At 61.7% G+C, this 24,733-nt stretch overlaps 3 protein-coding genes across 11 annotated transcripts; all 3 read right to left on the reverse strand.

Annotated features, from left to right (window-relative positions):
• Positions 1-5,043: 5,043 nt before the first annotated feature.
• Positions 5,044-10,230, reverse strand: LOC134051219 (balbiani ring protein 3-like). Of its 9 annotated transcripts, XM_062504845.1 has the most exons (14): positions 10,053-10,230; positions 8,893-9,042; positions 8,477-8,620; positions 8,076-8,216; positions 7,672-7,806; positions 7,413-7,556; positions 7,160-7,303; positions 6,809-6,958; positions 6,571-6,717; positions 6,369-6,488; positions 6,125-6,262; positions 5,704-5,838; positions 5,463-5,597; positions 5,044-5,176 (listed from the first exon to the last, which is right to left on the reverse strand). In XM_062504845.1, the coding sequence occupies exons 1-14, from the start codon at positions 10,150-10,152 to the stop codon at positions 5,166-5,168; spliced, it is 1,794 nt and encodes a 597-aa protein (XP_062360829.1). In that variant the 5' UTR covers positions 10,153-10,230; the 3' UTR covers positions 5,044-5,165. The 9 variants fall into 9 exon arrangements, with proteins under 9 accessions (XP_062360829.1, XP_062360825.1, XP_062360826.1 ...); XM_062504841.1 differs by lacking the exon at positions 5,044-5,176 and having other exon boundaries at positions 5,183-5,597; XM_062504842.1 differs by lacking the exon at positions 5,044-5,176 and having other exon boundaries at positions 5,183-5,597; positions 8,893-9,212; positions 10,053-10,104.
• Positions 10,231-11,351: 1,121 nt separating this feature from the next.
• On the reverse strand, positions 11,352-13,517 carry WFDC3 (WAP four-disulfide core domain 3). The gene is made up of 6 exons (XM_062505340.1): positions 13,349-13,517; positions 12,940-13,080; positions 12,652-12,795; positions 11,832-12,020; positions 11,508-11,651; positions 11,352-11,362 (listed from the first exon to the last, which is right to left on the reverse strand). Exons 1-6 carry the CDS (start codon positions 13,515-13,517, stop codon positions 11,352-11,354), a joined length of 798 nt encoding a protein of 265 aa, XP_062361324.1.
• Positions 13,518-14,974: 1,457 nt separating this feature from the next.
• LOC134051351 (WAP four-disulfide core domain protein 2-like) lies at positions 14,975-16,622 on the reverse strand. The gene is made up of 3 exons (XM_062505065.1): positions 16,535-16,622; positions 16,143-16,277; positions 14,975-15,126 (listed from the first exon to the last, which is right to left on the reverse strand). The coding sequence occupies exons 1-3, from the start codon at positions 16,620-16,622 to the stop codon at positions 14,975-14,977; spliced, it is 375 nt and encodes a 124-aa protein (XP_062361049.1).
• Positions 16,623-24,733: the final 8,111 nt, after the last annotated feature.

Genomic DNA, 24,733 nt, shown 5'->3' on the forward strand with positions numbered 1-24,733 from the left:
AAAGACCCCTATGGTAAGCACAGAGCTGAGGGTGCTGAGGTGGGATCAGGAGGCTGAGTGATTATCCAGCAGCTGATGGAGCCCTCCATGGTTGGCTGTCCAGCTGTCTGGCTGTTGTCTGTCTGGCTGTGGGCTGGCTGCATGGACTGGGTCCTTGGTCCAGGTCAAGGTGGGGGCTAGGTGAATTCTGGGAAAGACAGGAATCCATGCTGAGACCCTTACTCTGTAGCATGACTGGGCACATCTGCCAGCGGGACCCTGGGGGTGAGGGCTCCAGAGACCCCAGACAGCTCTCACAGGGAGCTGTGGTGGGTTTGGTGGTCATTTCTGCAGCATGCAAAGATGTAGGGGAGAGGGCACAGGTGGGATGCTGCACTCCCAGACCACAGTGGTGTTTGTGCCCATGGCTGCACATCCTCTTGCAGCACTGTTCCACTGGCTCCCACATCCACCCATGCCCACCCAGACTCACCTGGGGAAACCAGCCGGGCCCAGAGGCAGCAGAGCCCCAGGAGCAGGAGCAGTGACAGCAGCCTCATGGCATGGAAGGGCAGCGTGGGGACTGCCTCTCTGAGCACAGGCAGGGGTTTAAATCCTCCCGGGGCAGAAGGTTGATGCCCATGACCTGACCCATGCCCCAGCACCTGACAGGCTCCATCCAAGCATGAACCCTCCCCTCCCTCCTGCAGGCAGCTGCTGCTGGACAAGCGTCTGGGGAGGCAGGAAGATGCCACTGCTTGGTGCTGGGCTCCACGCAGCCCCAAGAGAGTCATGCTGTGCCACAAGACAAGAGCAGCCAGTGCAAATTCCCATTGCAGGAGACAGGTATGGGGCAGGCAGCAGCAAAGGGCTGGAGGATCCTACTTGGGGCTGGCTAGTGAAACACCGAAGGAGGTTCCCCGGGCCGGGTGCTGTGGAGCAGCCCGTGGTGCCCTGGCAGCTCTCCGGGCATTGTTCTACCTCTGGGAACAATCGCTGGTTCCCGAGGGACGTCCTGTGACCGGACACGGTCCACAGCCCCATGCTACCACCGGCCCCTCAGCCCTGCATCTCTTGGCCAGCCGCTGCCCAGCTGGCCCAGCACCTGGAGAGCAGGAAAGGTCCAGGGCCATGGAGTCCTGCTGCCGGGGACAGAGGGATGGGGGCTGTGAGTGGGCACCAGGACTGCAGGGCTGGAGCAAAAGGTCCCGTGTCCTTGCCGGAGGCAGAGCGGGTGCTCAGGTTCCCTTCACACGGTGCTCGAGCTGCCTCTGCCCCTTCCATGGGACTGGCCGCACTGGACATTGCAATGTCGCAAGGACGTCACCGGAGCTGCGGGGGCTTTCCCTGCCAGTCCCTTCCGGGAATGCCCGTTCCTGGGAGAGGCAGGAGGGTTCCCGCACTCTGCACGTGCCTGAGTGTGCGCACGTGGAGCCAGGTGCGGACACGTGTGTGTGCGAGTGCAATCCACGCTCCCCGCGCTCCCGCTCTGCCTCTCGGCACCGCTCCTGCCGAGCGCCCTGGCCTGGCCAGGAGCATCATCCCAGCGGCACAGCGCCGCCTCTGTCCCTGTCCCTGTTGGGTGCCGCATTCCTGGGAGGTGCCGCATTCCTGGGTGTTCCCCGGGCACCCCGGTCACTGCTTTCCCACAGAGGAGGTCTGGCTGGTGGCTGTGCCCTCACGGCCGCACCCACTGCTTACCCTGCGGGTCCTTGGTGTCAGGGCAGACAAGGGAGCGCGACGCACATTCTGCTCTGGGAGCGGTGAAACCTCAACGTCTACCTGAGAACAGACCCCCACTTCATCTCTGGGACCGTCCCTGCATTCACCGTGGTGTTGTCCCAGCCTGGCCGTGGTGTTATTGCCGGTGCAGAGACAGGCAGGGCTGCTCTGGACGACGCCATCAGTCCGTCCAGGGATCACCCGGCCGCTGCGATTCCTCGGGGAGACAGCAGGAAAAATTCAGCCCCGGTGGATTTTGGCGCGGTAGCCACCCAGGGTGGCTGCTACGTCCCTGCACAGGGGTATCTTTCCCACTGCCCACCCTGACTCTGCACCCCAGACCGCCTCCGGTACGTCCCTCCGGGTTTGCTCCCACCCCTGTTTAGGACTGGCCACGCCGCCGTGTCCCATTCCAGCGACACTGCCAGGACCTCGTCCCGGGGCTTCGGAGGAGAAGCAGGAAAAGCTGCTCTGGGGCGTAGGCGCGGGGTGGCACCGTCCCCCAAACCCCACCCCGACTCCGGCTCTCCTGGCCCCTCCCCACGGAGCTTTCCTCGCCCTCCGCTTCCCCCTTGGGACAGTAATTACGGCAGTAATTAGGAAGACAATTATTCTTGCTGAATGGGAATATCTTAATCTGTTTCTCCCTCCTTTGGCAGGTTTCACCCCACGCCCTCCCACGGGTACCGGCAGCTGCCTCCCAGCTCAACGCCTTGCGCTGCCGTGGGCCCGGGCCCCCTCCTGGAAGATGAGCCGGCTGGGAGCCATGAACCAACCCCAGGGACCACCGTGCCGCCGCTGGACCCTCCCTGCTGCCAGGAGGGCACAGGGCACGGCTTCGTACTGGTGTTCCCCGGGAGAGGGGCGAGTGAAGGCAAGGGAGCACAGGTGGGAATGGATGGCAGCATCACCGTCCAGGGGGACCTGCCTTCCACAGCTACAGTGGTAGGCAGCGAGGTGGCACTCAAAGGCTCAGCCCTGTGCGTGGGCCCTCCTGCCCGGGATGTTTTGTGTCAGACACGAGGGAGCATGGGAGAAAGGGATGAAGGGATACAGCTCTGGCCCAGCCTTTCCCAGGACTTGCACTGCAGGGAGCACAGGGAGAGGTGTGCCATGCCCACTCCCTGGCTGATGGCTGCACCAGAGTTGGTGGCTTTCCATGCCCTGGAATAACACCGTGATGATCCCTGGCAATGGAGAGGCTGGTGCCAACCTTCCCATGTCTGTCCCCAACACAGGCTTGTTCCCAGGAGGATGTGGCAGTCGCTGGTGCTGTCCCCAGCCCAGCCTGTGGATGCTGCTGCCTCCCAGCTGGGCTCTCCGAGGGCTGGGCTCCCCGAGGGCTGTGCCAGGACAGCTGTCCCGTCCTACCGGTCCCCCCAGCTCCAGGGCTGTGGCCAGGATGCCACCAGGGAGACCAGGCCCTGCCTGGGTGTGGCTCATTAACTGCATGGCAGGAATTAGCTGGGTTTGGGCACCAGTCCTGCTCCCTCCGCCCCGCCTGCACACCTTAAATCCCAGCCCACTACACCCAGAGCCAGACCCGGCCATCCAGGACACCATGGAGCTGCCTCCTGGCTGTCTTCTCCTCTTTGCTGCTCTGCTCCCCTTTGCCAAGCGCTCCAGCCCGGCCCCGCACACAAATGGACAAGAGGAGCTGAGGTTGGGTGAGTGTGGCTGGGTCATGGCCTGGGAATGGGGATGCTCTGGGTGCTGCTGTTGCCCAGTGCTTCCCCCTGCCTCATATGCTGCTAGGTGCCTACAAGTGTGGGACTGTGGGAGCCTGGGGCTTGACCCCGGGGCACTGGGGGGCTGCTGTGGCTTCTCTGTGCCTCTCACCAGCAGCCACTGTGTCCTGCAGCAAAGCCTGGGTACTGCTACCACATCCCAGAGGTGGAGGACCTGCTGGACAAGGACTGTGGCTCCTGCCACATGGGTGTCTCCTGTTCGCACTGCACCAGTGATGCCGACTGCCGCGGAGTCACCAAGTGCTGTCCCAGCAAGTGTGGCTACACATGCCAGGAGCCAGTGTTGGGTGAGGACTCAGTGCTGTGGTGGTGGGGTTCTGGAGTAGCAGTGTGGCATTCACAGGGGTGGGTGACAGGATGGGAGTTGGCTGACATGAGGTCAGCAAACTGGGAAGGGAGGTCCCTTGGGTGCTCCTGAGCTCTCGTTGGGTCTTGGAGACCCTGGGGTTCACCACATTGTGCTATGGGGAAGCTACTGGTGTGTGGGGCTGTAGGCAAGTGGGTGCAGACCTTTGTGCTGGCACGAAGGGTATAGCAGTAAAAAGGACACAGAACTGTGCAGAGCTGTCTGAGGGCCTGAGAGTGCTGAAGTGTGGTGGTGTGCCCCCCCCACCCTGGCTCAGCCTGTCCTGTTTGGATCATGCAGACTTCTGCTACCTGCCCTCAGTCTGTGGGAACTGCAAGGCGCTCTTCCGCCGCTTCTTCTTCAATGCCTCCAGCCAGCAGTGTGAGGAATTCATCTATGGTGGCTGCGGTGGCAACAGGAACAACTTTGAGACCAAGGGCGAGTGCTTCCAGGCCTGTTCCCACATCAGTAACTAGCAATGTGCTCTGGGCCACGGATGGCAGCTGCTCCTGGCCCCTCTTCTGATGTCCCAGCTCTCAGTTCCAGGTGCCTGGTAGTGCTGGCCTGGGAAGTGGGAGCTTCTGCACACCCCCTGCCTGGGGGAAGCTGCTGCTGGTGGCCACATCCCTGACCCTACAGGGAGACTGTGGGACTGGTGGCAATGAGGGCTGTGGGCCAGGGTGGCAATGCTGGGGGCTGTGGTTTGCCTGGGATGCTCACTGGCCTAAGGACAGGGACAAATGCTGGCATGGATGCCCCCCCCCCCCAATGCATGGTGCCTGACCCGAGGAGCCTGTCCCTCCCCTTGGACTGTGACAATACAAGGACGGGTCCCTGGATGAGCAGGTCTGGGTCTGGTCCTTCCTGCCTGTGCTGTCAGGAGCACACAGTGCCTGTTTCTCTGGGCACTCCTCCCTCCTGGGGACTGGGTGGTGGGTGCCTCCAGCAGCATGGCATGGCAGGGCTCACCCAGCCACCACCCTGCAGCTCCCATTGCCACAGATGGGCTCCCAGCCCAACCCTGCCTTCAAGCTGCCGACATGACCTGACTGGGAGCTGAAGCCACCGAATGGAGGAGGAACAGCTCCTGCCTCGATGGATTCCTGGGCCTGTCCCCAGCCTGCCTTGACCCGGGTCTTTGTCTGCACTGCTTCGCTGGCCCTGTGGCACCAACTCTGGCTGAACCTCCTGGCCCTGGAGGCCTCAGGTGATTTCAAGGCCACTCCAGGACCACATGGGGCAGCTGGGAACAGTTAAGCACACACTTTATTGCTGGAGGTGGTGGGGAGGGGACAGGCCAGCTGGGGCTCATGACTGTCCCATGTCCCCTGATGAAGGCATCTTCCTGCTGCAGAGGAGCTGCTCTCTCATCACAGAGCATCTGAAAAGGAGGATGTGCTTTTAGGGAACAATGAGACTGCAGGAGTCAGGGACCAGTGGTCATGATTGCAGCCATGCTGGCCAGCTCCATGAGAGCTCCATCCCACTCCACATCACTTCAGATCCCCTCACCCTGCAGATGCATCTGCTGGGAGCAGAGCAATGGGCAGCAGTGGGAGCTGGCTGATGCTGAGGGCTGTGCCCTTCATACAGGTCAGCTGGCACCCTGCATGACCTGGTGTTAGCCCTGGTGCTGGCCCCCTTATGGTGGCCATATGCCTTCTTACCACCAGACACCCGCATGCAGATGTGGCCACAGCCGTTGCTGCAGCACTTGTGGCCCCAGGGACACTCTTCATCGAGGCTGCACAGGTCCAGGCAGGTCCCACCACCCCCGGGCATGGGGCACACTCCACTTCTGCCTGCAGAGCAGAGCACCTGCTATGGACCACCTGGCTGAGACACCCCACATCTCCTGGGGCAACACTGGGTCTCTCCAGGAGACTGGGTCTCCTCCAGGTGCCTCACCTCCAGGAGTGTCCACACAGACACGGCCGCAGGGGGTGCGGGTGCACCTCTGTCCCCAGGGACACTGTGAGTCGGCCTCACACACCTCTGAGCACTGCTCAGCACTGGGCTGGGGCACAGCCACATTGTCACGCTCTGCAGGCAGGGGAGGATGGTCACCTGATGACTGAATTGAGGCTGTGTGTGCTCATGACTTCCACAGAAAGAGGGGGAGGCATGGAAAGAAGAATGGGGATAGATCATATCCTGGAGGGTGTTAGACCCTCACAGGTACAGATGCCTTAGCAGACCCAGCTCAGGGTTCCAGTGTGGTCATGGTGAGGGGTCCTCATTGGGGATGAAGTGCCAGGATGCCCTGGGGTGGGTGCCAAGGGGACCTGGGCTCTGTCCCTGCTGGGCTGGGTGAGTGTGAGAGGCTGACCTTGCAGAGAGGCTGGTGTGCAGATGTGGCCACAGCCATTGCTGCAGCATTTGTGGCCCCAGGGACACTCCTCATCGAAGTTGCACAGGTCCAAGCACGTGCCCCCCTCCCTGGGGATGGGACACGCTCCCATTCTGCCTGCAAGGTAATCAACCAGCTGGGGGACATCTGGTCCAGGGCACCTCACCATGGGACACTCTAGGGCAGCCACAAATGGCTCCTGGAGGGCCTGGCTGGTTCTCACCTCCAGGGATGTCCATGCAGACACGACCACAGCCCATGCTGGTGCATCGCTGTCCCCGGGGACACTGTGAATCAGCCTGGCACTCCTCCACACACAGACCATCAGGTTTGTCTCCACTGTCTGCAGGGGTACCAACTTGCTGTCGCCTGGCTGCCCTTGGGAGGCTGGGCCCAGCGCTCCCTGAACAGGCTGTGCCCTCTACCTCTGGGCACGGCCACGCACTCCCAGCCACAGCCGGTGTCACAGCACTTCTCCTCTCGCCGGCAGACGCTGTCATCCAGGCACTGGCTCCCACGCCGGCGCCGCGGGTCCCAGCACGGCTCTGCCCGGGGGCACTCTCCAGGGTGCTCTGCCAGAGGAGGCGACCCGGGTGAGGGTGGAGGTCCCAGCTCTGCTCGCACATCACTTCCCTGTGCTGGTGGCCGGGCTGCCACACTCACCTTGGGCAGGGCGGGTGCAGCGCATGGCGCAGCCAGAGAAGCAGCACTTCTCCTGCCGGGAGCAGTCCCTGTCGTGGGTGCAGGAGTCCGTCTCCGTGCACGGCTCCGATGTGTGTTGTGGCCTCACCTTTGGGCACTCACCGGGTTTGTCTGAGATGGGCAGGAAGAGACGGCAGGAGGAGGGACCACCCTGTATGGCTGGCACCTCCTTTTCTGCATTCTCGGGGTGCCCTGACGACTGCAGCCGGGGATCTGAGTGCCTGCCCTATGGCAGCGCCATCCCGCATCCTGCGCCCAGGAGCTATGACAGCATTCCCGGCGGAATCACTCTTCTAGTGACCATCTCCTCACCTGGTTCGGGGGCTGAGCACACGTAGCCACATCGGCTACTGCTGCAGCACTTCTCATCCCCTGGGCACTGCCAGTCCTTGGTGCAGGTAGTGCCACATGGAGCCAACGGAGCCTCCTCAGCCAGCGGGCAGATGCCTGGTTTCTCTGGGGGCAGGAAGCAGCGGAGCTGGGAGAGCAAGCAACAACAGCGGGTCTTCCCCACCCAGTCTCACAGTCTCTGGAGCTGGGGGACACCCCTGCTCATATCTGGCACCTCGGGATGGGGGCAGGCAGACATAGTCGCAGCCACGGAGACAGCACTTCTCCTCGCGGGGACACTCGCCATCATGCCAGCACCAGGCTCTGCAGTTGTAACTGGGGAACAGCCCGGCATGGACTGGGCAGAATCCGTCCTTCCCTGCAGGCATGGGGAGAGGTGGCTGCAGTGCCATTGCTTGGAGTCACAGCTGTGGGGACCAGGGCACGTTTCCGTGGGGCTGTCAAACCTTTGGGGTGGCTCCCAGTCTCCTCACCTTGGCTGTTCGTCACACAGTGCCTGCTGCACAGCTGGTGACAACACACGTGGGATGGAGGACAGTCCTGGTCCTTGAGGCATCCCCACTGGTGCTGCAGTGGTCTTTGAGTGACTGGGGCAGGGCTGGTGTCCTCTGCACCGTGGAGCAGGATCAGAGCATGATGGTGGCCTCACCAGGGGGTGGTTGCACTGTCCCCTTCCCTCCCCACTCCGGTGCCCACCTGAGGGCTGTGCAGTGTGTCCCCACCCCAGACCCGGCAGACCCCACCCTGGCAAGCATGGGGTGAGGTGTCCAGATTGTGCCACAGCTCTGTGTCATGGTGGCTGCTACCCCAGGCATCATTCCCGGTCTCTGAGCCGTGTCCCCGCCCTCACTGTCCATCCTGTCCCATCCTGCCTCACCGGCCGGCACTCCCGGCGGGCACTGGTGGCCACAGCTGCTGTTGCAGCATTTCTGAGCGTCGGGGCAGTCGCTGTCGCCTCGGCACCGCTCCCGGAACGCTCCTGGCTGCACCGTGGGGCCCTCGCTGGGCTCGGGCTGGTCTGACAGGGCAAAAGGGGAGTGACGATTCAGCATCCCCCACCGGCCGCCATGCCTGCCCCGGGGGTCCCTGGTTCCTGCACATTCCTGGTGCCTGCGGTCGCGTCCCGACATCGGGTTTTCCCGGCAGCTGTCAGGAGCTGCCGGTGCAGGGAAAGCTGCGTGTGCTGCCCCGGGGGCCAGAGCGTCATGGAGACAACTATGGCACAGCAGGTTCTCTGGGGTGAGCCAGGGCTCCCAGCCGTCCCCGTCGAGTCCTTACCCTGCGCCGGCTCCAAGCAGGCAGAGCCGCAGCCCAGCGGGCAGCACTTCTGCGCTCCCAGGCAGTCCTTGTCCTCCAGGCAGGGGAAGGAGCAGGGGGCAATGAGCCCCTCGGGGGCTGCTGCCGGGCAGGCACCGGGCTTCTCTGCAGCGCCGAGGGGCCGAGAGGTGAGGCTGCACTGCAGTATCCTGGGGCAGCCCCGGGAAACCTGTCCCTGCCAGACCCCTCCGCCTTGCCCTGGCTACACCCCTTCCTGTGTCCCGTCCCATCCACATATCCCAGCGGCGGTCAAGGAGGCTGCTAGCAGCGCACATTGCTCCATAGCAATGGGGATTGCACAGGGAACGGGACAGGGAGAAGGGTGCCAGCTGCCCCGGGTCAGAGGTAGTGTCAGCAGCTGTATTGCGGTGCCGTACCTTCTGCTGGGGGGATGCAGCGGAGCCGGCACTCCCAGTGGCAGCACTTGAGCCCAACAGGGCAGCTGGAGTCATTGGCACAGAGTGGGGACTCCAGGCGCAAGCAGCGCATGAAGTCCCGCGGACACCTCCCCGGTTTCTGGGAGTCCCCTGCGTTGGGATGGAGATGTCAGGACAGCGCCAGAGCCCCTCATCCTCCATCCCTGGGGAAGCAGGATGTGGGTCTCTCAATAGGCACCGGGGAACTGGAGCAGGGACTGTAGCCCAGAGGCTGGAGACTTCTCTGCATCATGGCCTGGGGCTGCTGGACACATCAAGATCTGCATGGCACAGCAAAGTGTGGCACAGTGTAGCATGACATATCATGGTGCCCATGTGTGCCCTTGCAAGTGCCACGAGGAGTGCCACTGGCCCTGTCAGGGTGAAGCCAGCACCGAGCCAGCACCAGCTGGAGGTCAGGATCTATTCCTGAGCATCCTGCTGCCATGGGGATCCTCACTGCAAGCAGCATTCTCCTCACTGCTGCTGTCTCCTCCTCTTCCTTCTCCTCCTCCTCCTCTTTGGCACCCTGTGCTCCTCTTGGCCTTGTTGGGAAACTTTGGACAGCCCTGCCTCTGGTACAGGTGAGCTCCAGCTGGCGCCTGTGCCCGCCTCCCACTGCCAGCTGGGGCTGTGGTGGGACCGGGTGTTTGGGCTGCAAACAGACGCTGCTGGAGTTTCACTGCAAACAGCAGCTGCTTGGTTCAAACAAAGAGGTACCGGCTGTGGCCTCGGTGTGGGCAGAGCCCCACAGCTGCTGGGCACCACCGCCCCAGGCATTGTCCCTCGGGGGGGCTGGCAGCAGGGTCTGTGCCCAGGGTGCAGCACAGACCCTGCTGCACGTGGTACTGCTGGGACAGTTGCTGTCCCTTTGGGGTGCAGCGGGTGGCCATGGGGCTGAGGGAATGCACACATGTCCTTGCACCCTGGGGTGGGGGCAGGGTCCCCCAGGCAGCAGGGCTCCAGTGCAGGTGTTGCAGCCAGTTGGGACATGGTCCCCATATCAGCATATGCTGGGCAGGGACAGAGGGGACACGGCAGGGACATGGGGCCGGGATGCAAGGAGCTGCTCCCAGGCTGCCTGTGCTTGGCAGCTGCCAGGTTTGACTCCTGGTACTCACCGTCCTTCTCTGGTGTTACGCTTGGCTCTGCCCTGAGGATGAGGAGGCCCAGGAGGAGGAAAACTCCAGGGCTCACGGTGCTGCCAGGGATGTTGTGCATGTCTGGAGCTGAGCTGGGGCTTGGTTTAAAATCTGTGTGCCTGAAGTGCCAGGGCAGCTGAAGTTGAGCTGCCTGCTGTGGCAGCTGGTTGTGCTATGGACAGGAGGGGCAGGAGGAGGGGCAGTTCCCAGAACTGCTGGCGCCCTGCCACCCATCCTGCTTATCTCTGCCCAAACCCTGCTTTGGGGTCAGTGTGACCTGTGGGGCTGGGAAGGCCAGATAGGGTCAGGCAGTGCTGTCCCCCATGTTCCACCGCCCCATCCTTGCTGGAGCTGGCTGCCACTCCCTCTCTGGGTTTCCTTCCAGCCCCACTCACTCCTCTACTCCCTGGAGTAGAGACTGTGGACAGACCCCATGACTCGGTCCTGGCATGGCAGTGGGAGCAGCAGGAGGGGTTCTAACAGCTCTACTGCCATGCTACTGCTCCTCAGTCAAATGTAGCTTCCATACATGGGACTGCTTGGGATCTAGTACCATGAGTAAGTAGGTCCTGCCATGGCCCCTGGCACACGGGTGATGCTCCTTGCCCCCTCCCTTGTCCAGGTGCTCCATCTGTCCTGACCTGTGACTGCTTTTCCCCGAGGTTTTCACACTGTGGGATGCAAATGAACCCTTCCTTGGCACAAGGAATCTGAGGGAACTGGTTTTCCAGTCCATGACTGCTGAGGGGACATCATGCAGCCTCCAGGCCCAGCAGGATGGTTACCATGGAACCATGATGGCTGGAAGTCACCTGCATGGAACTGTGATCCTCTCCCTCCCCTGGGGCAGTGCCTTCCTGCAGGGATGGCTGCCAGCACCTCCCTACCTGCACGCAGCCTAGGCTGCCAGTGCCTTTGGGAACCAGAGCACAGAACAGGGATGGTGACCCAGAGTAGAGGTGGCTGTGGCATGGTTTATTCTGTCTCAGTGCTGTGGAGCAGCTGGGGCCATTGTGGAAGTAGGGGTTTGTCTCATGTGGGGTCGCTAAGAATCTTGGCCGTGGGTAGTGCAGGCAGCATGCAACCCCATGGCTGGGGGTGTCAGGGACACAGAGGCATCAGGGTCAATGCAGGTGCCATCCTGCCAGTGCACAGGGTCCAGCACAGGGAGAGGTGTGGGGCGCAGCAGCAGCTCTGCTTAGCCTGCAGGTTCAATGGCAGTGGGGCGGGGGATGATCCTGAAAAGGCAGCTCCTGGTGCAGCCCTTCCTGGCCATGGCTATGCTGTACCTGGAAGAGGCAAGTGAGGTGGTCAGTGAGGATACCTCAGTGCTCCTTCTCTGAGGGATGGGAGGCCCTGTGGTATGCCCACCCTGGGCCCCCTTCAGTCCCCTCCAGGCTGGACCCAGGAGGCAGCAGGCTGGAGGGGACATACCCCACAGTGGGTGGACACAGACCCAGCTGCAGCCCTGCAGGCAGCACTTCTGGCCAAGGGGACAATCCTTATCCTGCAGGCACAGGAGGAGGCACTTGGCTGCCTGATCACCCTCTGCTGGAGGGGGACAGAGACCTGGCCACGCTGGCACATATGGAGAGAGAAAGGGGTGAGGGGCTCAGGGCACCCCTCCAGGATGGGGGAGCTGCCCTGCCTGCAGGGTTGAGCGCCTCACTGAGCTCCTGCCCCATTGGACAGCAGCTCAGTCCTCAGCTTCCCATTGCTCCTGGGAGGGTCACGGTGACAGGCAGGGAGGGGACACACGGGTCTTGGCCCCGCAAGGCGCTGATGGTTTACCTTTGGGTGGTTTGCAGGTGTGGCCACAGCCGGTGGTGCAGCATTTGTCATCCCCAGTGCAGTCACTGTCAGTGTCACACAGCTCCAGGCAGGGCCCCAAGGAGCCCCGCAGCACCATGGGGCACACACCAGGCTTCTCTGCAGCATGGTGGCTCTCTGGTGACAATGAGGAGTGCGGCTGGGCCAGGGTTCTGTCCCCAGTCCTGATCCTGGCAACACCTCAGTCTCCATCCTGCCCCTGTCCTGCACCTCCATCTTCCTTCCCAGAGCACCATGATGCCCTCAGTCACCAGCCTCACACTCATACCAGTCTCACCCAGTGAGACCAGTCACAGCTCAATATGGGATCCCAGCTGGTAGCTGGAATGGTGAAGGACAAGCCTTGCTCTGGTTGCAGCAGCACATAGTCAGAGGGGGGTGCAGGAGGGAGGATTGGGAGGGGGTTCAGCCTTTCACGCACTCAAAACCATCTCCTACCCATCACGGAGGAGCTGGGCATGGGCATCCCTTCCCGCAGCACCCAGAGGGCTAGATCTTGGCAAGGGGCTTCTGAGGGCTGGGGCTCTGCCCAGGGCAGGCGTGTGGCACCGGGAGCTGCAGCCAGCAGCACACACTCCCCGGGGCCTGGATGGATGCCACCAGCAGCACACTTGGGCGGGCACAGCTGCTGTGACTTGTCCAGCAGTGCGGCCGGGCACAAGCTGGGCTCTGCCAGGGGAGAGCTGGGCTAGCACCAGTGCAGTGGTGGGCTTGACATGGGGATCAGAGAGGGCTGGCAGGGCTGTACCTGTGTCTGGAGGGGTGCAGGCCAACCCACAGCCAGAGAAGCAACACTTGTGTTCCCTGGGGCAGTCCCGGTCATCGGTGCAGCGGTTGGGGCAGGCAGCAGCTCTCCTCTGGGCACGCTTCCGAGGGCAGAACCCAGGTTTGGCTGGAGGGAAGGCTCAGGGTTTGGCATGCAACCAGCCTGGACCCACTGCCCACGACTCCCCTGCAGTGTGATGGGGGCTGCAGACCCCGTGGGGCTGTCCCAGGGCATCCTCAGCCTGGCATAGGGATCTCCAGCACACCTCACCTGGCTCAGCAAGCACGCAGCGGGTGCAGCAGCCGCGGGTGCAGCACTTCTCCCCCGAGTGGCATGTGGTGTCGTTGTGACATCTTGTCCCACAGCTTGGCCCGATGGCACTGCCAGCACGGGGGCAGTAGCCCGGGCTCTCTGCAGAGGAAGATGCTCCATACAGCCATGTCCCAGGAAGCAGGGCTTGCTCCAGGGGCACCAAGACAGGCACCAGCCCACACCCCACCCATTGCCTGATCCTCGTGCTGACATCCCTTGGAGTGAGCAGCGGTACCTGTGGTGGGCAGAAGGCAGGTCCAGACCTTCCCAATCTGGCAGCACTTCTCAGCACCAGGGCAGCCATAGTCAGAGAGGCAGTACAATCTGGGGGGCCAAGGGGCTCCACTCACCCCTGCCGGGCACTCACCCACTTTGGGGGTGGCAGGCAGGGCACTGGGGGTCCAGCGTCCCTGCAGGGCCCGGTGTGGGGATGCAGTGAAGGTGAGCGCAGTGCCCTGATCCCTGGGGCTGTGCTGCTGGGCCAGGGCCAGCAGTGCCAGGAGCACCAGAAGAAGGGTGCAGTGGCCCAGCATCATGCTGCAATCAATGTGCTTCTGGGCAATGGGCTGGGATTTAAACCCTGCTGGAGTGGGGGCTGGCCAAGCCAAGCTGCTCCTTCTCATGGCAGCACAATTTCAGGACTGTGGGAGTGTTGAGCACAAACAATTCAGCTTGGGGGTGACTCCCAGGGCAGTGCTGGGCTCGTGGCCCATGGCTGACACATCCACAGCTCTCTTTCCAGGTCACTGGTGACCTGTGAGCAGCTGGGCCAAGGGCTGAGCAGCACTCCCAGAGCCACACCATTGTGAGCATGGATGGGACACAGGAGCAGTGTCCTTTCCAACTCTTCAGTGCCCGCTGGATCTTTCCTGGCACACGTGGAGCAGGGAGAGCTGTTGTGGAGCTGTGATGCTGGCACAGCCTGCACCTGCACCACAGAGAGGGGGAACCAGCTCCAGACACTGGGCAGTACTGGGCAAGATAGGGGGCTCACTCAGTCTCAGGGGATGGCTTTGCTCTGTCCCCTGACAAGAGCGGGGGCTCTGGGGATGCCAGCCCCTCTCAGGCAGGGGGAACATGCTCCAATCCCAGAGACTGGGAGCAGGACCAGGCACACATAGAAGGAACAGGGCCCCTGGAGACCTGTGGAGAGCAGGAAGTACCAGGGGAAAGCAGGACAGGAGCAGGAGTCCAGCTTTGAGCAGGTGGGGAGGGATGTGGCAGGGGCAGGCATGGGACCGGGGCATGTGGGTTGCACTGCTGAAAGCTCCTTCAGGCTTCTGCTGTGGGCAAGGTGCCATGGCCAGGCTGGGAGGGTGGAGGTAAGGAGGAGTTTGGGGGATGCTCGTGTATGGTCACGCACTGCAGCCTGTTTGTCCCCTGGCCATGGCAGAGCAGGGAGCAGAGAGCACCTCTGCTCTGATGGGACATGGACGCAACTGCACCTTGACAGCTGTGCTCTGAGTATGGTGGAAGAGCCAAGGTGGAGGAGCTAGTGTGCAGGCACAGCTGGGGCCATGGACCCATGGGACAGCCCCAGGCAGGGCACAGGCTTGGAGGTATGAAAGAGTCAGTTGATGCTGCTGCTTGTGTGAAGCCCTTCCAGGCATTCCTGGCATGGGATGGAGAAGCAGCTATGGCTCATGATGGAGAGGTGGCCACAGCATGGAACAGAGAGACACACATGGTGTGGGATGGAGAGACAGCCACAGTGTGACAGGGAGAAGCTGCTTTATTGGTGAGAGTGCAGGGGGCTCGCCCCAAGCAGAGAACCCCAGGGAGAAAACTGAGGCTGAAGGCTCCAATCCAGGGGGATGGTGCAGGGCCAGAACCAGGGCACGTGGGATGGGCATCGGGCAGCAGCTTCCCCGTGGCTAGGCTGGCAGGAGGTGGCTGCACCTGAAAAGGAGCAGAGGCTGTGAGCAGGACGGATGCACAGGTGCCATGCTGCAGTGCTGTGGGATCCCTGAGGCTGGAATGCACCCAACTGACCTCAGTGGATGGGCGTCACACAGGAGACCTTGCCGCAGCCATTCCTGCAACACTTCTGGATCCCGGAGCAGTTGGCATCGGTCTTGCACTGGTTGGTGCAGAGGCCCAGCATGGGGATGCCTGGGTTGACAGGTGGGCAGGTGCCAGGCTTCTCTGAAAGGTAAAGGAACACAGCTGAGACCTGCTGGCCCTGGCATGGGGGGTAGGGCTCACCCTGCAGCTCCCAAAGCTGTGAGCCCCGATCTGCCGTGGAGGAGGCACCACCATGGGTGAGATTTCCCCCATTTCCCATGGGGAGATTTCCCCCATCCCATAGCTCTGCTTGTTGGCACTCCTTCCCATCTGGACCTGACAGGGACATGCCAGGGGGGCCACAGGTATGGTGGTCCCCAACAGTCCCTATGCCCAGTGTTCCCACTCAGGGACACATGGCTGGCACGGGATGCACAGGTGCATCATGCAGACATGATGGAGGCCTTGGCCCTGCTGTCTTCTAAGACTGCCATGAATGGCCCTGGCTGTTTGTTCATGGCATGAGGGCGAAGCCTAGGCCTCAACCAGGATCATGTATTCCCCAAACAGCCTTTGCCTGGTAGTGTGGGGACCCTGCCCCGCTGTTCCACTGCCTGCCACTGGCATTGAGCTCTGCCTCTGCACCATGCTGCCCTCCACGGTGGTGCAGCCAAGTCAGTGCTGTCCCACAGGCAGTCATGAAGGCACTGGAGCCTCCAGGTCACATCCATCCGTCTGCAGCTGTGGATTCCAACTCCTGCACCCATCTCCTTGGGTCACTATCCAGAAGGACTGTTGTGGTGAGCAACAGAACGGTGCCCACATCCTGGGCTGGCAGCTGCCCACAGGGCTGAGCAGCCAACAAGCGCTGCAGTGGGGAGCGGCGCAGACCCCACCCTCCACCCAAGCCCCAGCATCATTTGGAGTTGTCCACTCAGCCTCTCAGCGATGAGAGGAGGAAGGTGTGAGCGTGGCCCAGCGGGAGCACACCCCGAGCTTGCTGGGCTTCCATGCAGCCCGCAACCCCCGTGCTGCAGCTGAACACACATCGGGCCCCCAGGCCTGTGGCCACCACTGCACCCTGGAGCACCAGGACTGCCGGCTGGGACGGGCTGTGGACTCTGGGCAGCACGGCCAGGAGCAGGAGGGAGTGTTACCGTCAGGCTTCTGGCAGGCCTTGCCGCAGGCTGCCGGGCAGCACTTGAGGGTGCTCTCGCAGTCGCCATCGGACTGGCACCCCACTGTGCAGTTCACCGCATCCATCGCGGGGCTCGGGCACACGCCGGCTTTTGCTGCAAGGCAAAGGTGGGGGCGTGGGCAGCGCGGTGCGGCCGGCGCCGGGCAGGGCGAGGGCTGCGTCCCTTTCCGGGAGATGCTGCCCCGGCCCCAGGGCTGGGTCCAGGGATGCTGCCGAGCCCAACCGAGCCGGACACGGCTGCTCGCCCCTGCCCCCACGCCGGCTGCCCTGGGGCTGGGAAGGAGGGAGGGATGCTGGCCGCTCGCTGGGCGTGCCGTGACGAGCCGTGCTGGGCCATGCGCTCATACTCACTGGTGTCATTCTGGGCGGATGCTGCCGGCAGCTCTGCCCAGAGAGCCAGGAGCCCCGCCAAGATGAGGACGCTGCGGGCCGTGGGCATGGTGCAGGAACCGGCTGCGCTGTGGCCGCCCGGCCGGCCTTTAAGCTCCTCTCCAGGTGGGGCCGGCGGGCTCGGCCTTCCGGGTGGCTCCCAAGGGCCGGGCAGGGCCAGGCTCCCCCTTCGCGCTTGCACAACCCGAGTATCAGGTATCTGCTGCTGCTGGCTGCCGACCAGGGAGGGGGAGCCTCGAGGAGACTGGGCGGCCATGCTGAGAACTCGCCCGGCAGGAACAGCAGCCAGCCACCCCTGGCCACGGCCCCCGCCCGCCGGACCCCGGACAGCCCCGCACTGAGCCCACCGGGCCGCTGGGTCGCCGTGGGCCTGCGTGGCGATCGGCCGCGGGGATGAAGTGGTACCGCTCGCAGGGAGGGAGGCAGGCGCGAGTTCCCCGCGGACGGGGCATGACCCGTCCCTGCCCTGACTCACCCTGCACTACACAGTCACGGGCTTGAATGGAGCCCCTGGCTTGGGTCGCTGATGCCCCGAGGCCGGGAGGAACCAGCAATGCAGTCAGGGTTGTGGCTCAGCTCTACTGCTGCTCACCCAGCTCCTGCTCCTGTTCCAGCCACTGTTCTCCAGCTCTTGCTCCTCAAATGAACGGTCCTCCAAGCTGCCTGTGCCTCGGGCAGGTTCCTTCCCCGGGGCTGCCCTGTGCCTTCCCACAGCATCGGGAGCCCCTGCCCTATCCCCCAGACCCTGCCAGCCTCCCACAGCAGTGGGGATGCGGATGGACCATCCGATAGCAACATGTGTGCAAGTGGCTGGCAGGGAGTGAGTCGTTGACGTGCACTCCCAGTGCTCTGGAGCATGGTGGTACTGGGGCTGTACGACCCCAGTCCCTCCGGCCTGTCCAAGATACCCTTCCCCTGGCAGGTCTGGCGGGTCAGAACACTTCACTGCCCCTGGCAATGTCAAGCTGGAGATGGTTTGAATGGACCCAGCTCTCTGACCTGGCACAGCTGCCCTGCTCACATCAGCGTTTGCCACTCTGCCAGCGCCCATCTCCTCCACAACCTTCTGTAGGAGGATGAAACCTGCCCTGTTCCTGGTGATGTGCCCTTGCTGCTTGGCAGAGGCATCCCCAGCTCCAGGCATCTTGCAAATTTGCATGGGCCAAGGGTGCATGGGGCCATGGGGCCAGGACATGATCCCTGCCTGAGTCACGAGCTGGCGTTTGCTCTGCCGGGGTCCGTCTCCAGGTAATTTAACCCCACAGTCAACAATGTGGCACGGCGGCGTGGCAGTAAATCAGTAACTGTTTGCCTTTGCCTGTGGTCCCCTCCCTGCCGGGTGTTTATGCAGGAACAGGAGCCGGCGCTCACCCGCCTGCCCCACTGCCGCGCCTCATGTCACCGCTGTCGGCAGTGGGAGTGACACATGGGCTGGCAGGGAGATCATCAAGGCAGCCGTTTTCCCTGTGCCCTCCAGGATGGGGACCTGCTGAGAAGCTGCTGGGACCTGGCCACACTCAGGCTGGCTGGGATGCTCCCACAGTGGGCCCAGGGCCAACATCGGGATGCCAGGAATTAAAACAACCATCTTGCACCAGTGGCCCCTGCACCAGGGCAGGGGCACAGTGCTGTGGCCAGGGTGGGATGGGGGTGGTAACAGCTGGGAGGTGAGCACATTGCCCACCAAGACGGACAGGACATGCACCATCCCTACCTGTGCTGCCCAAGGACAGAGCCCACCTGGACCCAGCAGCAGCTTCTCTAGAGCAGCAGCACTGCTGCCAATCCCACACTACCCACCCAGGGTCACTCATGTTCCGCTGTGACTTGGCTGTGGCCTTGTGCTGGTGTTGTCTTTGAGCATCATCGCCCTGGTCTGACAACTGTTCCAGCACGGGGTGACCCCAGCGTGGGGTGACCTTGGTGCTGGCAGTGAGCAGCCAGCACTGGGAGGCTGTGAGGGTGGATGCCAGCAGCCAGGATGTACAAGAGCAGCTGTATGACAGCAGATGGGCGCCCAGAAATGGAAGGCTCATGGAAGGAGATGAGGGGAGAACCATAGGGGAAGCAGAGAGCTGGCAGGAGCAGTGTGGGCATCAGTGGTTTTGCCCACAGTTGTGCCTCAGCTCCAAGGTGCCCAGCTGGCTGCTGAGGGGACAATCCAGCTGAAGCTGCCCCCAGCCAGCTGGAGCACCTAGAGAGGGATTGAGCAAGCTGGCAGCAGGGCCAGCAGCTCCAGCCCACGCAGTTGGCATTGCCTCTGGGACACAGGAATGCTTTGGCTCCTACCCCCAGTGTATGGCATTCAGGATATTGGTGTCCCCACTCTGGCTCTGCCAAGTGCTTCTTCAGCAGAGGCTGAGGATGGCTGTGGGGACTACAGTGGTCTGCCGGCTGTCCCCATGGCCAGAGAGGATCCTGGCTGAGCACATGGGATCAGCAGCCCCAAGCCAGACTCCAAAGTCTTGTCTCTGCTGCATCCATCGGGAGCTGTGCCCACCACCACTGAGCCTGGTCACGGTGGCTGCGCCCAAGCCTCGCAGGTGACCGTGGCTCCTCCATGGCAGCAGGGAAGGTGCTGGAGTCACGCCTCCTGACTGCTGAGGGAACGTGGTCAATGATTAAAAGGGGCACATTGAGGTGCCCCTGAGCAGTGAGCCAGCCTCCTGCTGCTGGCACAGAGCAGGGTCAGCAAGTACAGGGATACAGAAGGACACCCCATCCTCTGGAGATGCTGGGCCCCTCAGTCAGCAGTACCGAGTCCCCACACCATGGGCATGGACTGTGCATGGCCCCTCAGGTCCAGCTGTGCACCTGCTGAGGACTCCTGCCACACTGCCACATCCTGCCACTGCTGAGTCCCCACTGCCCACACTGCCCCACAGACCTCCGTGGCTCTGCTCTGTGGCGTAGCCACAGCTTCAGTGGTGCTTGGATGCTCTAGAGCTTGGGATGTGCTGTGGGATTTCTCCTACCTGCTTGTTCCATGTGGGACCCCAGCCCCACTCAGCCCTGCAGTGCTCCAAAGGCTAGCAGAAGGCATCCCCCCCAAGTCCCCCAGCACTCACCATTGTCCCGAGCAGCTGCAGGGGCTGCCTGCAGCTGGGCACACAGGGCCAGGATGCCCAGGAGCAAAATGATGGTGGTCTTCATGTTGGTGAATGCCACAGGTATGGATGGGCAGCAAAGTTTGGCAGGGTTTATATCTGTGTGGGGCTGGGGAGGGGCCATGCACACAACCTTCGTGTGCCAAAATACTCAGCGCTGCTGCGTGTCACAGTTGTGCCCGAGGCACTGACTTCCTGAGAAATGATTTACCTGGCCTTGTCCAGCTCTGGCAACCCAGCTGCAGCAGGGGGAAGGACCCTCGGCACCCTCATGGGGAAAGAGAGGTGAGGCCATGGGCTGGGGTCACCTTACAGCCATGAGGAGCCCAGAACTACCTAGCAGTGACAAATGATTAGATGAATCTGTGGGATAGGAACCCAGAGGGGGCTGTTCAGGAGGATGCTTCCCTGGGGACTGCTGTCCTGGCAGTGAGTCACTGGGGTAACACAGGGCTGTGGGTCTGCTGGGCTGTGCCCATCCCAGAGGTCCAGCACCTACCTGTCCCAGTCTTGGCCTGGTGCCTGCATCATGCCATGTCTGCCAGTGGAGCCTCAGGGGACAACTGGCTGGGTCCCTGCGGGCAAGCATGGCCTCAGGGGGAGCAGAGCGTGGGAAGCCTCCATGAGATACAAGGCTGGGTGCACCCGTTGCTGAGCACCATTCCTGCGTGGGGACAGGCTGGTGGCTCAGTGCCGACACGTCGCTGGCTGCAGACATGTCCCAACAGTTGGGTGCTGTGGCAGGGTCAGCACTGGGGCTGCCTCTCACCTCCCTATGCTCCCAGACTGGTGAGAGGTGACCCAGGGATGCCCAAGGTCAAAGGTGTGTGGGGGTCACAGGGAGCCCAGCTGAGCACGTGAAGGGTGACCGTGCCAAGGGTGAGGTGTGCTCCCTGCTCTTTTGGACCCCACGGTGCTGCCACTGGTGGGTCTGAGACTCTGCCAAGCAGGACCTCTGCTTCCTGCGTCCCATCCCATGCAGACAGGGGCAGTCAAGGGACTGCAGTCCTGCCAGGGGGCTGTTCTGTGGCTCCTCTTATTGTTGAACTGTGGCCATGCAGGCACAGCTCTCTGTGCCTCACTGAATGGCAAAGGGCACCTGAAGGTGCTGCCAGCAGGTTGGACAGAGGCAGCCTGGCTTGGAGGGCAGAGCAGGGGGCTGGCAGGGCTGCAACAAAGCACAGGGGACAGACAGGGCTGCAGTGGGTGGAGAGGGACAGAACCAGGCTTTTTGAGGGGCTGGTGGAAGAGACTTGTCCTGTGTTGGAGCTGGAGAATGGCCTCAGCCGGGGTCCCAGCATGTGGAGGGACACCAGGGACATGCCCTGCCTGGGAAGCCGTGACAGGGCCAGCCTGTCAGGATGCAGGCATCTTCGCTGAGGCCAATGCGACCTCTGTGGCCTCATCCATGGCTTTACAGCTTAACCATTGTACTTTCCCACTTGGAAATTCCTGTGTGCGTCATCCCTGTTTTGAGCAGCCGAATGCATTTATTGCTGCCAGAGCTCTGTGTCTGAAGCAAAAGGAAACATGAGCAGGAACCGGGGGCTTTGAGAGCAGCCTGCTCACGTGCATGGGGACACCTTTGCCCCGATGTGGCATGTGCCACAGTGCAGTGGTGGCGATGTGGGAGTCACCTGCCTATCCGGAGCATCCCTTTGGCTGGTGCTGGCGGCTTTGCGGGGACCTTGCACTCTTCCTGCCCCGGCTGCTGTGTGCCCGATGCTTGTCACGACGTGGAGCGGCATCAGTGCCAGTCCTGCGGCACATGTCAGTGCGAGCCTGGCGTGTCCTCCGCCACTGGGCTGCGGGGCATGGACCCCCTGCTCTGGGCAGCCCCTTCCCGACCTGCACCCACCTCCCTCCCGCAGCTTCTCCCAGCCGATGCCGGTGCCTCTGGCGCTCCCCCCGTCCCCTCCCGCAGTGTGCCGCGGCTCGGGGGCCGGTCCCGTCCCGGTCCCGGTGCCGATCCCTTACGCCGGCCGGCAGAGGAGGCTGTTGCTCCGCCGGAGCGGACGGGGAGCGGGCCCGGGCTCTGCCGGGCTCCGGCAGCGCTGCCCCATCCTGTCCGGGGGTGACCCAGCATCAGAAGAGTATGGAGCTGCTGGAGAGGGTCTAGAGGAGATGCTCCGAGGGCTGAAGCACCTCTGCTCTGGAGCCAGGCTGGGAGAGCAGGGAGTGTTCAGCCTGGAGTAGAGAAGGCGCCGTGGAGATCTTATGTCACCTTAAAGTGCCTAAAAAGGCCCCAAGAGAGCTGAAGAGGGACTTTGGACAAGGGTGTGGAGTGACAGAACAAGGCAGAATGACTTCCCACTGACAGAGGACAGGGTTAGATTAGAGATTAGGAAGGAATTCTTCCCTGTGAGGACAGTGAGGAACTGGAACAGGCTGTCCAGAGAAGTTGTGGCTTCTTCATCCCTGAAAGTGTTCAAGGCCAAGTTGGGTGGGAGTTGCAGCAACCTGGTCCAGTGGAAGTGTCCAGTGTCCCTGCCCATGTGCTCTAGGACTGCTTGGCCCTGAGCTGGCACCGTGGATGCTGCTGGGTACTGACATAAAAGTTCCTGTGTGTCATCCCCAGCACACTGTTCCTGGAGCTGGGGGAGCTGAGGGAGATCAGGCCAGACCACAGCTGACCCCCAACTCAGGGTGAGGAGAGTGCCCAGCACAGGCAGGGTGCTACCTGCTGCAGCCCCACTCAGCCATGCCTTGAGCTGTCCCTCACAATCTGGGGGTTAAACAACACTGGCTGCCTGAACACCCCCAGGGACTGCTGCTCAACAGTAGCTCTAATAGCCCCTATCCATAATGCAGTGAAGCCAAGACAAGATGCAGGGGTCTAGGCTGGGCTGGCGCTGGCTGCTCATGGCTCTGTGCCACGCATGGCACCCGGCTGGTGGCATGGCCACGCGTGGTGCCTGGCAGGCGGCGCGGGAAGGCGGCCTCCCAAAATGGGGATTTTATTACAGCCATACATCACAGAGGCGGCCTGATGCGGGCAGACGGCAGTGATTTTTCTTCATGGTTTACAGACAAATGAGGGGAAGGAAAATTGATGTGAACTTTGCTATAGTGAGAGGTCGGGTGCAGGCAGGGAGCTGGTTATGGATGAGCCAGGAACTGCCTGTCCCTGGGGCTCCTCCCGGTCCCCTGCTCCAGGCCGGATGGATGGGAGCACCAGCAGCAACAGGACTGGGAGTGTCATGTCCAACCTGGAGACTGTGCTGCTGTTCCAGGGGTCTGGAAGAGCAGGGGCTCCCATCCCTGTGGAGGGATGCCTGGAGGGATGCTCTGCTGCTCAGAGGGACCATGTGAGCAGAGTTATTAATTCCATCATGGTTTGGCCATACAGTGACAGGTGGGCTGCTGTCACTGGCTGCTGGCAAGACCTTGGCTGCTTTTACCACAATTAAAGTTGCCTCCAAACATCACAGCCCTGCCCAGTGTAAGATAACAGCTAATACCCTCCAATAGCAGTTATCAGCTTCTCCATATGGCCCATAAATATTAATACAATTCTAATTAGTTCCTTTAAATACATTGACTAATTTCCAGGGCAATAAATCAGGAGCAGGTTGTCCACTTACCCTGCTCACACCCATTGCACAGGGGCTGATAAACCCCAGAGTTTATCATTAATCCCTCCCCTTAGATCCAGGGAGAAGAGGGGCCCAGGTGCAGTGTGAGCTGGGAACTCCCTGTAACCCTCATCATCAGTAATTCCTTGATGTATTTCCCCAGGTGTACCTAGTTTGCATTCCCAGTGATTTGCTCAATACCAGGACTGCCCGTGTCTCACCCTGGCAGACAGCGGCTCTGGATTGATGGCTCTGTGCCCATGTTCTTCTCTGGAAGATCTGGTCCAGCTGCAGTAGTGCCACGTGTCCCCCTGGCACAAGGCAGTCCCTGAGGGTGCCTGGAGGGGCTCTGTGCAGACCCTGGCCTTCACCCCCACTTCTGATTATTTCTTCTCCTGGGACGTGACAGCAGTGACCATCCTGCTCAGAACTCTCCTGTGAGCTGGAGGAGATGAGATCCCTTCAAAGGTGCTGTGTGTGGGGGTGAGTATGTACCCAGGGTGACACTGCTCACAGGGGTGCAAGGGGCACAGAGTGCCAGCTGAGGCATGGGCATTAGGTCTGAGGGGAGCATGGCATCCATCCTTCTGGCACTCTGGCTTTGGCAGTACTGGAAAAGAACAAACACCAAACTCATTTGCTTGAGGAGGAATTAATATGGTGTGAAGCCTGTAGTGGATGATTTAGGAAGTGAATTTAAAATCTCAACACAAATAGATTTTTTTATAAGGTCAGAGGAAAGATTAAATGCTACAGACAAGCACAGCACTTGCCATTTCCAGCATCACTTTCACCATAAATATTTTTGGCTGGCGCTGTCCACGTGGGTCTGAGGCTGCTTACCGTGGCAGAGCTGGGTGAGCAGGGATGTCCCTATGGAGGGCAGGATGCCTCATCGTCCCCTTCCTTACCAGATTGCTGCCAGCACGTGGAAGCAGCCAGTGATGCTCCATGGTGAGAGGAAGGAGGGGTAGTATGTGTGGCCATGCTGCTGGTGGTACTGGAGAAACCAGCTGTAACTGCCCCAGCTTGGGCAGGATCTGTTCCCAGACCCCTCCAGTATTCCTGCCAGTGGGGCAGGGGAATCCAGTCTGTGGTGCTCACCTGGCATGGTGTGTGCCCATTGCCAGTTCCTGGCTCCTTCCCAGTGCCTGGCAGTGACCAGGATTGATGGCAAGAGATTTGAAAGGTTCCAAATGTGGAGGTTATAGCACTGAGCCACCTCCATCCATCACTGGCCATTCATTACCAAGTAACACCCTGCACGCTGGGCTGATTTCACACCTTATCTGAACCCAGCAGCTGTGCCCTAAATCCTGAGTGCCGAGACTGTCTGGAGGAATTCGACTGCCTGTGCTTAAAATTAGTGTTAGCATCTATCATTTCCCTACACCAAATGGCTTTTGTGTCGGCACTTGGCAGCGCTCATCTGTCACCGGTGCTCCAGGCTGCCCAGCACCATGCCCTCTCTGTCACTG

This window comes from Cinclus cinclus, chromosome 18 (genome assembly GCF_963662255.1).
Source record: "Cinclus cinclus chromosome 18, bCinCin1.1, whole genome shotgun sequence".
Taxonomy (NCBI): Eukaryota; Metazoa; Chordata; class Aves; order Passeriformes; family Cinclidae; genus Cinclus; species Cinclus cinclus.